General features: G+C 41.3%; 1 protein-coding gene across 1 annotated transcript in view; it reads left to right on the forward strand.

Annotated features, from left to right (window-relative positions):
* The first annotated feature begins 295 nt into the window (after positions 1-295).
* The window catches only part of frem1b (Fras1 related extracellular matrix 1b), a 49,211-nt gene continuing 34,931 nt past the window's right edge, over positions 296-14,575 (forward strand). Inside the window, 8 exon segments of the mRNA XM_054626102.1 lie at positions 296-517; positions 594-688; positions 1,635-1,894; positions 3,028-3,227; positions 4,722-5,045; positions 5,508-5,616; positions 5,753-5,884; positions 13,672-14,016. Coding sequence (XP_054482077.1) covers positions 296-517; positions 594-688; positions 1,635-1,894; positions 3,028-3,227; positions 4,722-5,045; positions 5,508-5,616; positions 5,753-5,884; positions 13,672-14,016 — 1,687 coding nt within the window.

Here is a 14,575-nt window from a genome sequence, read left to right on the forward strand (position 1 = left end):
GAAAATCAGAGTCAGGGTACGGAAATAAGATGAATGATAAGATGAACTGTTTTCCTGTTGTGTAAGAAGTGGTGGAGAAACTCTGAATTGTATTTGTTAATTCTATATCACGTTAATTTAAACTCTCCTCTGCAGGTTCCAGTGACACCAGGCAAAAAACAAGAGGGTGCTGGTCCCAGCAGACTGAATGGAAACGCCTCGCCCTTCATCCTCCATCCTCCAACCGGCTTGCTCTGCTACAGAACAAAACTTCCCACTCTAAACCTGTGTAAAAAGAGGACCTAGTTTATCCAACATGGCTGCCGTCGGCCTGCTGCTGTTGCTGCTGGCGGCGGCGACGCCTGTCTGCGGCGGGAGTCTGGTGGCTGTGAACTCGGGCGTGGAGGTCACTAGGGGTCGCTCGGTGTTCGTCACAGAGAGGGAGCTGAAGATCAGCGTGGGCCCGACCGCAGACTGTAAGGTGGAGGTGGTGATGAACGAACCCGTCAGTCAGAGGGTGGGGAGGCTGACCCCGCAGGTGAGGACGCGCCCGCTGTAGTTACACATGAACAGAACAGTGGGTTTACTGGTGTTTGAATCTGTGGGGTCTGCAGGTGTTTGACTGCAGCTTCCTGGAGGACGAGGTGAAATACGTCCATGACGGCAGTCCTCTGCTGGACGAGGACACAGTGATGCTGAGAGTCTACAGGTCAGTTAGCAACCGTTAGCATTAGTAGCAGTTACACTGGCAGTGGCAGGATGAGTACAGAAATAGTAGTGCAAGTAAAACTAGGTTTAATTTAAACAACGTATTAATGTAACATTTGAGATAATCATAAAAAAAATATATTAAAAATATAATACATGTAGGAGTTCACAAGGCACATCATTTTTTCAGTTTTCACCAAAAAACTGATTTTACACTGCAGTTCTGTTTCAAATGATTTGAAGCATTAAGAAGTTTCCTGTTTCAAAACTGAATGAACTTATTATCTAGGTTTATAATAAAATAATAAACTTTATTTACATTAAGTGTTTTACAGTAAAACAAAAAAATAAACACTGAGAAACTTTAAAATGCACTGAAATGATCAGATAAAATTAAATCAATGAAAACATAAAGATGAAAAATGGAAAATCTAAAACAATAAAAGTATCATCAAAATGTAAATTACGATAGATTCCAACAAAAGCTAAATAAAATGTTGTTTTATTATTTTCCACATGGTTTGTAATGAGGTATTAGAAGGGAAAGAGTATGCAGAACTGCAAATACATTTTTACCAATGCGCCAAAGACAAAGTACTTAAAAATATGATAAAAACTATGCATTGCAAATATGGGTTTATAAGAGAATTTTCAAGACAAATGTATCTATTATCTGTATTATTTAGAAATTCACTCATCCTTTTGGCCTGTTGTAGATATGAAAAGTGAATTGAAAAGTTTGTATCTGTCACTGTTATTGGCTTTGACTTTTAATTTTACTGGAGTAAAAAAATAGAAACCGCTCAAACTTTATTTAAAAATTTCCAGATCAGCTCTTCCCGGCTGTGTATTACACTATGTTGTGAAGAAACAGTGTGTTTGCATAATACATTGAAACTAAATCCCAATGAGTCTTTTTTCACACACTGTGTGGTGTCCCTGTGAAGGTTCACATCCTCAGACACGCTGGTGGAGACGGTGGTTCTGCAGGTTCTGGTGGTTGACTCGGGGTCCAGCGTGGTGGAGCTGGGCACCTCTCCGCTCGTGGTCCCTCTGTTCTATGGTTTATCCAACGCCATCGACGGCTCCGTCCTCAACATCCGGACCACGCCGGACCTGGTCTGCATCGTCAGGCTGATGACCACCGACACCAGCGTCCCCGCTCTGGGTCAGCTGGTGAGGGAGGAGGACTCCACACAGAGGAAGGGTACGTCGCAGTACTGGTTCAAGGTCTGGCTTTAAACAAAATAATATATTTCCTGTTTGGCTGACAGATGACCTCAAACACACCTCTGGCCAACAGTTTAACCACTGTAACCACGTGTTTCAGACTCTGTTAGCTCTCCTGTATCTAATTAAGTTACAAGTAATAATATTAAAATATATTTTATTATTTTAATATTTAAAAGTATTATTTCTTAATATATATATTTTTGAAACAACATTACATCCGTGGTGTACATTGGATAGATTCATGGATGTGAGCAAATCTGTGAAAATAATGATAATAATAAAACTAACATTAATAATACTAATACTACTACTACTACTACTACTACTAATAATAATAATAATAACAATAAAATAAAATAATAATAGGTGGTGTAGTGGTTAGCACTGTCGCCTCACAGCAAGAGGGGCCAGGGTTCAATTCCCGGGCTGGACAACCTTCTGTGTGGAGTTTGCATGTTCTCCCCGTGTCAGCGTGGGTTCTCTCCGGGTTCTCCGGCTTCCTCCCACAGTCCAAAGACATGCAGCTTAGGTGCATTGAAGACTCTAAATTGCCCGTAGGTGTGGATGTGAGTGTGAATGGTTGTCTGTCTCTATATGTCAGCCCTGCGACAGACTGGCGACCTGTCCAGGGTGTACCCTGCCTTCGCCCATTGACAGCTGAGATCGGCTCCAGCACCCCTGCGACCCTTAACTGGATAAGCAGGTTACGGAAAATGAATGAATAGTAATAATTAAATTTGTTTACAGCATGTTGCAGTTCTAAAGTTAAAACGTGTTTCACAGTAAAACAACCAAGTTAGCAGAGAAATGGTAAAATAATCTGACAGGAAATAAGACAAAAAAGGGAAAGATGTAAACAAAGAAAATATGAAAAATGTAATTAAAGTGTTAAACAAACACTACATAAAACATTTAATTTATATGAGTATTGAATAAAAAAATATTTAATCCAATAGAATATGAAAATGAAAAAAAAAATACTGAATGTTAACAAAGATGCTTTTGTTTGTATTTGATGATTTACACATGCACAGAATTAATCTGTAGCTGTTGCATCTCTGCAGCCTGGTTCTTCTCCAATCGTCTCCTTATATTGTCCTCCATCAGGCAGAGAGACGGTGGCGCTCTGTCCCGGAAACAGACCCTGTCGTCATGACACCAAGGAGGTACGTTTCCTCAAAACCAGCTGCCAGGACTTCCTGAGCTCCGGTCTGAAGTACCAGCACCTCAGCCCTCCGTCACCGGAGATCGACTACATCCCCATCAGGGTGGAGCTGAGGGAGCAGGGCACCAGGGCTCTGCTGGAGGTACAGGCAACAATTACTTCCCTTTTCATCACAGTGTAGGAAATAGCGTAAGTTGAAAAAACAACTTGTGGCAACGCAACTGAAAAATGCTCGTATGTAACAAAGGCGACAAACTGCAGCTTCTGTGAGATTAGCGTCTGAGAGGTTTATTGGCAGGCGAAAGGTGACATCCCACTTTCACGTTCTCAGCTCTGTGGAAGTGGAAGGAAGTGAAGCGGGAGGTATGGGAGGGGTTTAAAATGCTCCAAAAAATAACCTAAATGTCAAAACGTCCCTTTGTTAGCACATAAACAGTGTCTTTTTTTAACAAAGACCTGTAATTTATAACACGTCTGATTGTCTTTTCTGGGGCTTACTCTTCAACACCCCGTGTAACATGAGAAGTTGTGGCAGCATGTGTTGATTTCTTAGTGAAACATGTTTTGTTAAAACATACACCGACGTTGAAAAGTCAGGAATCAGCAGTTGTATTGATGTTTTTTATTCTTTACTTTGATAAGAACTTTTTTAACAAAGATAAAAAAAAACCTTTTTTAAATAGTTTGGGCCCCAAAAGAAGAAGAATTAAATTATTCAAACTTCCATCTAGTTGATGTCCCCGCAGTGTTGCATTACGGAGGAGAATACTGTTGAACTTTGATTTTGAATTTGTCTCCTTTGTCTCCTCCGTGGATGATTGAAGAGGCTTAAACTGTAATTTGTTCAGCTGGTATTCCAATAGTGCTGACCCTACACTAACTTTGTGTTTCTATTGTGAAGTTTGAAGAACATCTTAAAGATACAGCTACAACGTTAAACCAAAGGGTTCTCAGAGAAGAACTGGTTTCGAAGTTCATGTTGCAGGCTATATCTATCTGTTTTTGCTGTATATATATAGAGAGAAAGAGCATTCTGTAACTAAGAGATTGAGACCATAAACTCATGTTTACAATGTTTACTGAGGTAATAAATCAAGTTAGAAGTAGAGTAATTTTCTCATAGACTTCAATACAATCTGACTTATTTTGGCTTTACTTCCACATGGTTAGATACCTTCCGTAGCTAAATACCATCAGTAGCTAACCTAGCATAGACTTGCAGACGCTAGTTAATGATATGCTAAGGTACTCTGCTAATGTGAGGCTCTACAGGTTTTTACATTGAAACGCAACGTTGTAGAAACGTATTTCTCCTTACAACCTCTCCAGGTAACGTTTAACCCTGACTTGTTCCAAATACACTTCACCAGCTTGAACATGAAGAAAACCTGGTGATGTGCTCAAGTAAAAATTGTTCTTGAGTCCCTAATCTTGAGACCAGGTAGAGTCTCAAGTCATGTGTGTGTGACTTATTTAATGTGACTTAATTCAAAGTTGTTAACTCAAGTTAACATAGTGTCCCTATAGAGATTTTAAAGAAAGGGAAATTAAATTTGAGAAGGTTCAAAACGGAAAAAAATGTGGCAGCTTTATCTCTGACCTTCACCTTCCCATCCCCTTTGCCCGGCCCCTGCAGGCAGAGTCGGTGTGGTTGCCGGTTCTGATCCATGGCGCAATGCAGAACCAGCCGCCCCAGGCCGCTTTCATGGCCTCCTTCATCCTCGAGGTGGACCAGTTCATCCTCACCCCTCTCACCACGGCCTCCCTGGACGCCAAGGACCATGAGACGCCGCAGGAGAGGCTGGTTTTCAACGTGATGGCCCCGCCTGCTGAGGGCTACGTCACCCACCTGGATGACCACACCAAGCCCATCACGTCCTTCACGTGGCTGGACCTCCACGAGATGAAGGTGGCCTACCAGCCGCCCAACAGCAGCCAATCAAACCGCAGGAACTACGAGGTACTGGAGCTTATGCTAATTATGATAAAGCATAACTTGAAAAACCTATATCTATAAAAATATATGAAGTTTATTGCCAAATAAACCTCAATTTGGGCAAGGTAAATACTTAAAAAAAAAGAAACATTTAAATCAAACATTGGAAAATTCTGAAAATTTAGTAAAAAATAAGATCAAATTTAAAATGGGAGGAGGATTTTTTCTTTAAGTGGAGGCTAGACTCATGAGCATTTACGACTTTTGTACCAAATAATAGCATTTGTATGTCACTGGCGGATTTAAAAAAAATTCTTGTAATGATTTATTCATCTATTTATCAACATCAGGAATCAACTAAACTTTTGGCAAAACATTTGTTTGCAGAATTTCCAGGTAAAACTCAAACTCTTTGCTTAATGAGGTGTTTATATGGTTAAATATTTTCCAGTTTCGAGTCTGTTCTGTCAATCTATTTCATGTTAGGTGGAGTTCCAGGCTATAGACAGTTCCTACATGACCAGCCCACCCATTGTGGTCCACATCTCCATCAGGGTGGCGGAAACAAACGCCCCCAGAGTCTCCTGGAACATGGGTACGAAAGTTTTCACCAGCATAAAACCCTTTACATTGTTTCATCCATAATAATTCCATCATTATGGTCTAACTGAGCACATAATGTTTTGCCTAAACTAAAAAAGGCCCATGTCTTCCTGTCTCTGATGTCTCAGGTTTGGACCTGCTGGAGGGTCAGTCCCGACCAATCACTTGGGAGGAGCTGCAGATAGTGGACAACGACAACATCGATGCAGTCTATCTGGTGGCTGTGGACGGGCCTCTTCATGGACGCCTTAGCGTCAGAGGTGAGGTCAAACAATACATCTCCTAGAGGAATATTTTACTCTTTACTCCACCGCACGTAATTGGTGTATCTGTGCCAACAGCATAGGTACATAGTCACTTACGAGTAACTCGTCTGAACCAGGCGGCAACCTTTGGTTCTGAGAAGTGAAGCCAATGCTGAAGTGTCTTTAAACTAATTCTCTCTACTGACCAGCAGGGGGCTACTCCCGGTTGCAAAAATAATTAGGGTTGTATAGAAGTCTATGAGAAAAGGAATCTACTTCTCTCTTGATTTATTCCCTCAGTAAACATTGTAAACATGAGTTTATGGTCTCAATCTCTAGTTTCAAGCCTTCTTCAATACAGCATGATGTTCATTTAGCAAATGATGCTCCATTTAGAGTCAAATAGACCATAAAGCAGGGTATGCTTTAGGGCGGGGCTACCATTTGATTGACACGTTGCTACCAGAGTGGTATACAGTATCTCTACGTCACTCCTCCGTAGTCCATATATGGTCAATTCTGTTCACTGGTTGCAAAAAGCCAAGATGGCAACGACCAAATTGCCAAACTTAAGTCTTCAAATTGTCAGCCCACAAACTATAGGTGACGTCAATGGTCTGATCTTAGCCTTTCTTACTTACCGTATTTTCCGCACTATAAGGCGCACTTAAAAGCCTTTAACTTTCTCAATAAACGACAGTGCGCCTTATAATCCGGAGCGCCTTATATATGGATTAATTCTGGTTGTGCTTACTGACCTCGAAGCGATTTTGTGTGGTACACGGCGCTCTGTCAACATGTTTTAGTAGACTTAGTAAACTACAAAGCCGCACCGCAGCAGCATTACGGCTACCGTAGTCAGGAGCGTCGCGGAGTAATACATACTGTGCTTCACCATAATAACAGTGTGTGTGTATAAGGACCCCAACATGGCTCCTGTCAAGAGACACGCTTACGACGCGGACTTCAAACTCAAGGCTGTCAGTCACGCAGTAGAACATGGGAATAGAGCAGCTGCGAGAGAATTCAACATTAATGAATCAATGGTACGGAAGTGGAGGAAGTTTGACTGACTGACTGTTTTGTTTCGCTTAATGCGCCTTATAGTCCGGTGCGCCTTATATATGAAAAAAGATCGAAAATAGACCATTCATTGACAGTGCGCCTTATAATCCAGTGCGCCCTATAGTGCGGAAAATACGGTACTTGACATGTTCAAATAAAATTTACAAAATAGTCAATGAATAAATGATGATGTAATATTATAGATTATGATAAAACTTTAATGATCCACAGACAGAAATAGTGAACTTACCCAGCATGTAAAGTATATAAAGTAGTTAATTCTTCAATGTTTAACCCAATAATATAATATGATAATAATATAAAATAAAGTAAATAATAGAAATAGATAAGATGTGACTTTTCCTAAAGTAAAAATCAGAGTTTTTCTACACTGTGGTATTGCTACTTTTACTTAAGTAAAGATCCAAATATTTATTCCATCCCTGGCGGCTGCACTATAATTACTTAAATTACAATGTGTTGGTTTGTTTGAAGTCCTTCACAAAGTATGAAGTGGCTCGTTGTTCACATCAACAGCTGCATGTCCTCGTCCTGTGTATCTCTTAGTTTTTGAATTCCTGCATGAATCAGACCTCTGTTGTGATGCGTTAAAAATGTGTGTCAAAAGCCCAAAGCAGCTGTTTCAAAGCAAAGCAACAAGGTAAATCACCTCAGCGCATTCCTGATTGGATGCAGCACACAAACTGGGTGTAGTAAAACGCATATTGGTACATTTATCCACATGCAGTATACAGATGGAGTCCCATTACTTTAAGGAAGAACCCCGGTTTGATCCTCTGTCCGCCATACCTCGGCCCTTTTAATCCCGTGCTGGTATTCCGACACACCACCACCACCACCATGGGAATTCCCACAGAACGTCTTCTGGCCTTTTCCGCCCTTTTTCCTCCATGTGTTGCCCATCCGTGAGGGACTGTGGTGTGGCTGGGGAAGCATATGTCTAGTGGCCCTGCATGTGTTTCCTAATCAGGTGTAAAATGGGGCCGCGGCCACTTCGCCGGAGGAGGGAGGAAGGGAGGGGGGTGGCGCTGCTGCCGCCTCCCTCTCCGTCCACGTCTGTCCCTTCCAGCCCAGCGCGCCGGGAGATGGCCTCTTTGTTTGGAAAACGGGGAGCCGGACCGAGCAGATTGGAGGGATTTATGCCATTTCATGCTGCCGTGCACAGGGAGCAGATGCACTGTCCCCAAACAGGTTTTCATGCTACCAGCTAGAGGGGGAGGCAGTGAAGAAGGGAGCGGGGATGGGTGAGGTGGCAGGAGCAGGCCCCCCCCCGAGGGCTTCATGCAGGGATTTAACCTTTCATGGCTGCTTTAGGATCAGAGGGGAGCTCAGAGACGGAGGAGGCCTGTTTACAGCTGATTCTCCGGCTCGTTTCATCAAATTTGATATTTAATATGTGATCCTTCACTAATCTAGACACATTCATAAATTATAAATAATTGTGACCTGCAAGAGCACCTCGCAGTGGGCTTCAGTATGGTTATCTGCATTTTAGAGATGATTCGTTTTCTGAAACCACTTGGATTATAGTAAATTCTCACAGTTGAACATTCTCCCGCTCCCTCTACCATTACACACCATATTACACAGGGGATGTGACCCCTTAAACTTGTCTCTGTTTCATTGTTTATCTCACTAAATGCTTTATTTGAAGGAATTTTAAAGGCCTGAAGATGTTGAACAATTCATTTTAAAATATTTGTCCCTTCGTTGCCCTTTAATGGTCTCATGACCCCTTTAGAAGGTTCCAGGTTTCCGAAAATTAAAATTAAAAAGTTTACATGTTTGTTTAATGCAACTGTCACAACTGTTAAAACTTATTTTTGAAATTCTGTGGTTTATCATGGAAGTGGATGATACATTATGATTTAGAGTCTCTGCATCAAGCAGTAATTATTGAACATTCATTAAAATGAGCTTCTTCAAACTCATTTAATCTGTATGAGAGTGTGTAAGTGATAATGATATCACTGTGAGAGTATGAGTCTCCTTTGTTTCTGGGTTAAAGAGGAGAGAGGTTATTGTTTCAAAATATCAACTTTCAACAGCAAAATCTGAGCGTAGAAAAAGACTCACAGCAGCCATGGTCATTTGTTGAAAAAGCTGAGATAACTCATTTTACTGTCCTCTAATGGTCATATGAACTATGACTTTTGCATCTGAGAAACGTATTAAAGAGAGGAGGTTAAAAGGCAAAAGTTGGGACCACAAAGTCCTGCATTCAAAAATGACCTCTTGTAAAAGTACAAAAGAATTAACATCAAAATATACTTCCAAATTAACTCAATTTGCAGACTGAATAATATGTATAAGGAATGAATAGATTTACCAATGCAAATCAGAAAAGAGTGTTTTAACATTACAAAACTGAAAACAGAGAACTGGATACAGCATAGGAGTTGGCATCTCCTTAATTCCTATGAAAGTTGCTCTGTGGCGCACGAAGCAAAATTAATTTGACTTCTAAGGACAAAATTCAGATAAATGACTCAGATTTTCCAGCGATGTTCTACACTCTTGTGCTGTCAAGTTTATTTTAACGTCCGTCCACTGACCGTTGTCCTCCATAGCGCTCTGCTAGGAGCAGCATGGATTCTGCTCAGCACTTCCACACTTTGGAATCCGATTTGAGCAACCAGACGCATCAAACTGAATCTGGAGATGCCAAAAAACTGATTTGAACTAGTCTGAACAAGGTCTTAAGGTATTAAATACTTGTGGTGGAGCAAAAAGTACAATATTTGCCTCTGAGATGTAGTGGAGTAGAAGTATAAAGCACCAGAAAAAGGAAATACTCAAGTACTGTACTTGAGAACAATTTGGAGGTACTTTTACCACTGACTACCTGACTCACCCCAATCTTTCTCTTACCTTAATCGAGTACTGTAATCTAAGTACTTTAAACCTTACCAAACCTTAAGAAATCAGCAACATGCATTGACTTATAGTGATGTCCTAAGTGTCGGATCAGAAAACCCTCACGTGGGTTTGGTTCGTACTGGTCTCTACTGGATTAAATAAGTCAACCCAAAAAATTCCCTCTTTTATGACTTAACCACTTTCACCCTCTAATTATCTTTGTTTCCTGCTTCTCATATTGTAATTTTCAAACTCTCACTTCGTACTGTTTTTCCTTTCTCTGTCTTTCTTTCTTTTACCACTAAACATAAAAATCCTGTGCAGACAAACCCTTATTAACGGTACAGTATAGTAGTCGGCTGATTGTTGAAACTGTTGTCCCACTAGGCATGTTTCCACCCCCTTCCATGTTGGACAGCAGCACCTGCTCCAGCACCATTTTTTTTGTTCCTCAGTTGGACTCTTGTTTATGTTGAAACAAAAGTTTGGCTGTGCTCCTCTTACATGTGGTACGTACATACGAGGCCTGTAGGAAGCAGTCCTCTGGTGGAGTTGTGTCTCTGAGGAGAGCTCCGCTGACCCTCCATGCTGCGACGCTAAGGGGAGGGGGGACAGTCACTGCAGGCTCGGTCCAACGCCTTCAGCCAAATGGATGGCTGCCTGTCCTGATGAGCACACACACACACACACACACACACACACACACACACACACACACACACACACACACACACACACACACACACACCTCCCGTCCCATTTCCTCCGTTATGGGCCTGTTGCCCAACGCCACCTTTGGGCCCAATTACCAAGTTGTTTCCATCCACTTGGACCGGTACCCGCTTCCCCCCCAAGCCCCCACTCGGTAAAGTCGCTAATGAGGTTCGGGGCTCGAGACCGCTCGTCTCTCAATCTGTCTGCTGACCTTGCCCTTCTGTCTCTCTGGCACATGCGAAAGTGAGACAGGAAGCCCACCCGACGCTTGCAAACCGGGGCGGGCCACCGGGAAGGACTCCATGTTTTACGCCAGTGTTTTTTTTCCCCAGCGCAGACCCCCAGCCAGCAAATCACGGTGCCTTTGGGCGCCGAAGAGAAACTTGTTATTTCTAAGTGACAATGGGAGACAAAAAAATAAAGTGGCGCATATGTCGGAGACGGTAATTGAATCAAAAGTGCGAAAAGCTTTGGCTTCGAAAACAGAGCACCGTCCTCGTCATGTGACGCTCTGCTGTTAGCAGTTAGCATGATGTACACATGAGAGGGAGGCCAGCCAGCAGTAGAGAGCCGACAGATGGACACGGCCTACATTCCATCAATATGGGACAGACAAGTTTTTTCATGTTCCATCCAACTCTTCGCCGAGTTCAGACTCCACAAATTATGTTTCAGGCAAAAATGTAAACACATTAATACTAAAAACATGTATGTAAAGATAGATTTTTCTCATTCTGTCTTCAATCATTCACATTAATTAAACGTATTTGTCCACATATTCCTACTTAAATCTGGTGACGTGAATGTAAACATAAATTTACATGAAAGTAGCTTTGCGTAATATGCTTGAAATCTGATATTATATATACAGCGGGTAAAATAAGTATTGAACACATCACCATTTTTCTCAGTAAATATATTTCTAAAGGTGCTATTGACATGAAATTTTCACCAGATGTCGGTAACAGACAACAGTAATCCATATATACAAAGAAAACCAAACAAATAAGTTCAGAAATGAGGTGATGTGTAATCAAATGGAATGACACAGGGAAAAAGTATTGAACACATGAAGAAAGGGAGGTGCAAAAAGGCATGGAAAGCCAAGACACCATCTGAAATCTATCAGTAATTAGAAAGCAATCCTGCCCCTTGTCAGTGAAAATTAATATCAGCTGGTTCAGTCCCAACTGATGGCCTATAAAAAGGTGTCTCATTACCAAGGTGTCACACAAGAAACATCTCACGATGGGTAAAAGCAAAGAGCGCTCTCAAGACCTTCGCAACCTTAGTGTTGCAAAACATACTGATGGCATTGGTTACAGAAGGATTTCTAAACTTCTGAATGTTCCGGTGAGCACTATTGGGGCTATAATCCGGAAGTGGAAAGAACATCATTTCACCATAAACCGGCCACGACCAGGTGCTCCTCGCAAGATTTCTGACAGAGGAGTGAAAATAATTATCAGAAGAGCCAAGGACCACTTGTGGAGAGCTTCAGAAAGACCTAGAATTAGCAGGTACAATTGTTTAAAAGAAAACAATAAGTAATGCACTCAACCGCCATGGCCTGTATGCACGCTCACCACGCAATAATCCATTGCTGAAGAAAAAGCATGTTGAAGCTCGTTTAAAGTTTGCTGCCAACATTTAGACAAGCCTGTGAAATACTGGGAGAATATAGTCTGGTCAGATGAGCCCGAAATTGAACTCTTTGGATGCCATAATACACACCATGTTTGGAGGTCAAATGGTACTGCACATCACCCCAAAAACACCATACCAACAGTGAAGTTTGGAGGTGGGAACATCATGGTGTGGGGCTGTTTTTCAGCATACGGCACTGGCAAACTTCATATAATTGAAGGAAGGATGAATGGAAAAATGTACCGAGACATTCTTGATAAAAAATCTGCTGCCATCTAGCAGGATGATGAAGATGAAACGAGGGTGGACATTTCAGCAAGACAATGATCCCAAACACACAGCCAAGGAAACTCTCAATTGGTTTCAGAGAAAGAAAATAAAGCTGCTAGAATGGCCCAGCCAATCACCTGACTTGAATCCAATAGAAAATCTATGGAAAGAACTAAAGATCAGAGTTCATAGAAGAGGCCCACGGAACCTTCAAGATTTGAAGACTGTGTGGAAGAATGGGCCAAAATCACACCTAAGCAATGCATGCGACTAGTTTCTCCATACAGGAGGCGTCTTGAAGCTGTCATTACCAACAAAGACTTTTGTACGAAGTATTAAATAAATTTCAGTGAGCGTGTTCAATACTTTTTCCCTGTGTCATTCCATTTTATTACACATAACTTAATTTCTGAATTTATTTGTTTTGTTTTCTTTGTGTGTATGGATTACTTGAGTTGTTACCGACATCTGGTGAACATTTCATGTCAATAGCACCTTTAGAAATATATTTACTGAGAAAAATGGTGATGTGCTCAATACTTATTTTACCCGCTGTATTAACAAAAATATAATTAACAATATAATTAGAAATTAATTCAGCAAATGCATGAAAATAAAAACAATGTAAATGCATGTTTCATGCAATGGACTGTGTTCCACTGTTATGAGCATAATCCATTAAAAAACATTATTTGGGTCATAAGCTTCATGATACAACCGTTATAATAAGATAATATCGCTGCAACAGAATCAAATATGAAATCATAAAATATGAATTTACCATTTCGGGACAAATCCATCTTTCCCCAGAGAACAGCCTGATGATTATGGGTTTTTTTTTGTGCGTGGAGTAGAAATCCTTGGTTTGTTCATCTCAAAGTTCATCATCCATTTTGGATAATTTAAAATATATTAAATCTCGTACTTATATATATGTATAACTCTTTACAAGTAATTCATATTCTATGTCAAAAGACGTAGAATATTAATTACGGGAAGTCTTTTGACAATAAATCATACATGTTGGACAGCGCTCTGGACACTGCACCTCTAATTAAAATACGTTCTGTTCTAAAAGTCTTATTTAACACTACAACTGTATCTGTATTAGTATGGAATAAAGTTTTCTTCAGCACATTTATTAGTAAATTATTGGTACACACAGCCTCCTCCCCTGGTATAAACATGTGTGTACAGTCTGATGACGCTTTCCTGTTTCCCCCCAGGCGGGAAGGCGTTCATGTTCCGCGTACGGGACCTGCGGGAGGGCGTGGTGGTCTACCACCACTCGGACAGCGACACCACGCGCGATCACGTCGTGTTCCGCATCAGCGACGGCCTCCACAGCATCCGCCACAGGTTCCCCATCAACGTGCTGCCCAAGGACGACTCGCCGCCGTTCCTCATCAACAACGTGGCGGTGGAGGTGCGGGAGGGCGGCGCCGTGCGGCTGGAGGAGTACTTGCTGCTGGCCTCCGACCTGGACTCCAACGACGACTACATCCTCTACCAGGTGAGCTCCGCCCCCCGGGCGGGGCAGCTGGTCCGGAAGACCTCCGCCCACGAAACAGGTGAGGGAGGGGCATGTTTAGTTTGATTTTGAGAATAAATAAAGACATGTTTGGTTTGTTTTAAAGGTCAAAGGTTGTGACTGTGATTAAAATGATAAATATAGGGCCTCAAAATACATCATGATGTTCTGAACCTTCACATTACATCATCTTTTTTACGATATTCACTTCTTTTGTAACTTATAAAAATATTCTTTTTACAACAGAAAATGTATGTTTTAATGTTATGCTTAGACAGGTATGTACGGTCTAAACTGTATTTGTAAGATCATAGGAAAAGTCTCTTAAAGTTATGGCTTACCTGTTTTATTTTGAAAATCACATTCCTAATAATTATGTTACTTGAAACTGATTTCAGTCTCGAGTATCAACACAACTTTTGATTTTCAGGTGGAATACAAAACTGATTGAAAAGCGCTCAACCATCTTTGACCACTGAAAATCTGCTGCCTAGTTTATTTTTTATTCTTTATTTGTCACGTGCACAACAATTAGAATGGAGCAGTGGTTGGCAATGAAACTCTTCCCTCTGAGAATTCCTCCAACAATGCTGCTCCAA

Source organism: Anoplopoma fimbria, chromosome 3, assembly GCF_027596085.1.
Source record: "Anoplopoma fimbria isolate UVic2021 breed Golden Eagle Sablefish chromosome 3, Afim_UVic_2022, whole genome shotgun sequence".
Taxonomy (NCBI): Eukaryota; Metazoa; Chordata; class Actinopteri; order Perciformes; family Anoplopomatidae; genus Anoplopoma; species Anoplopoma fimbria.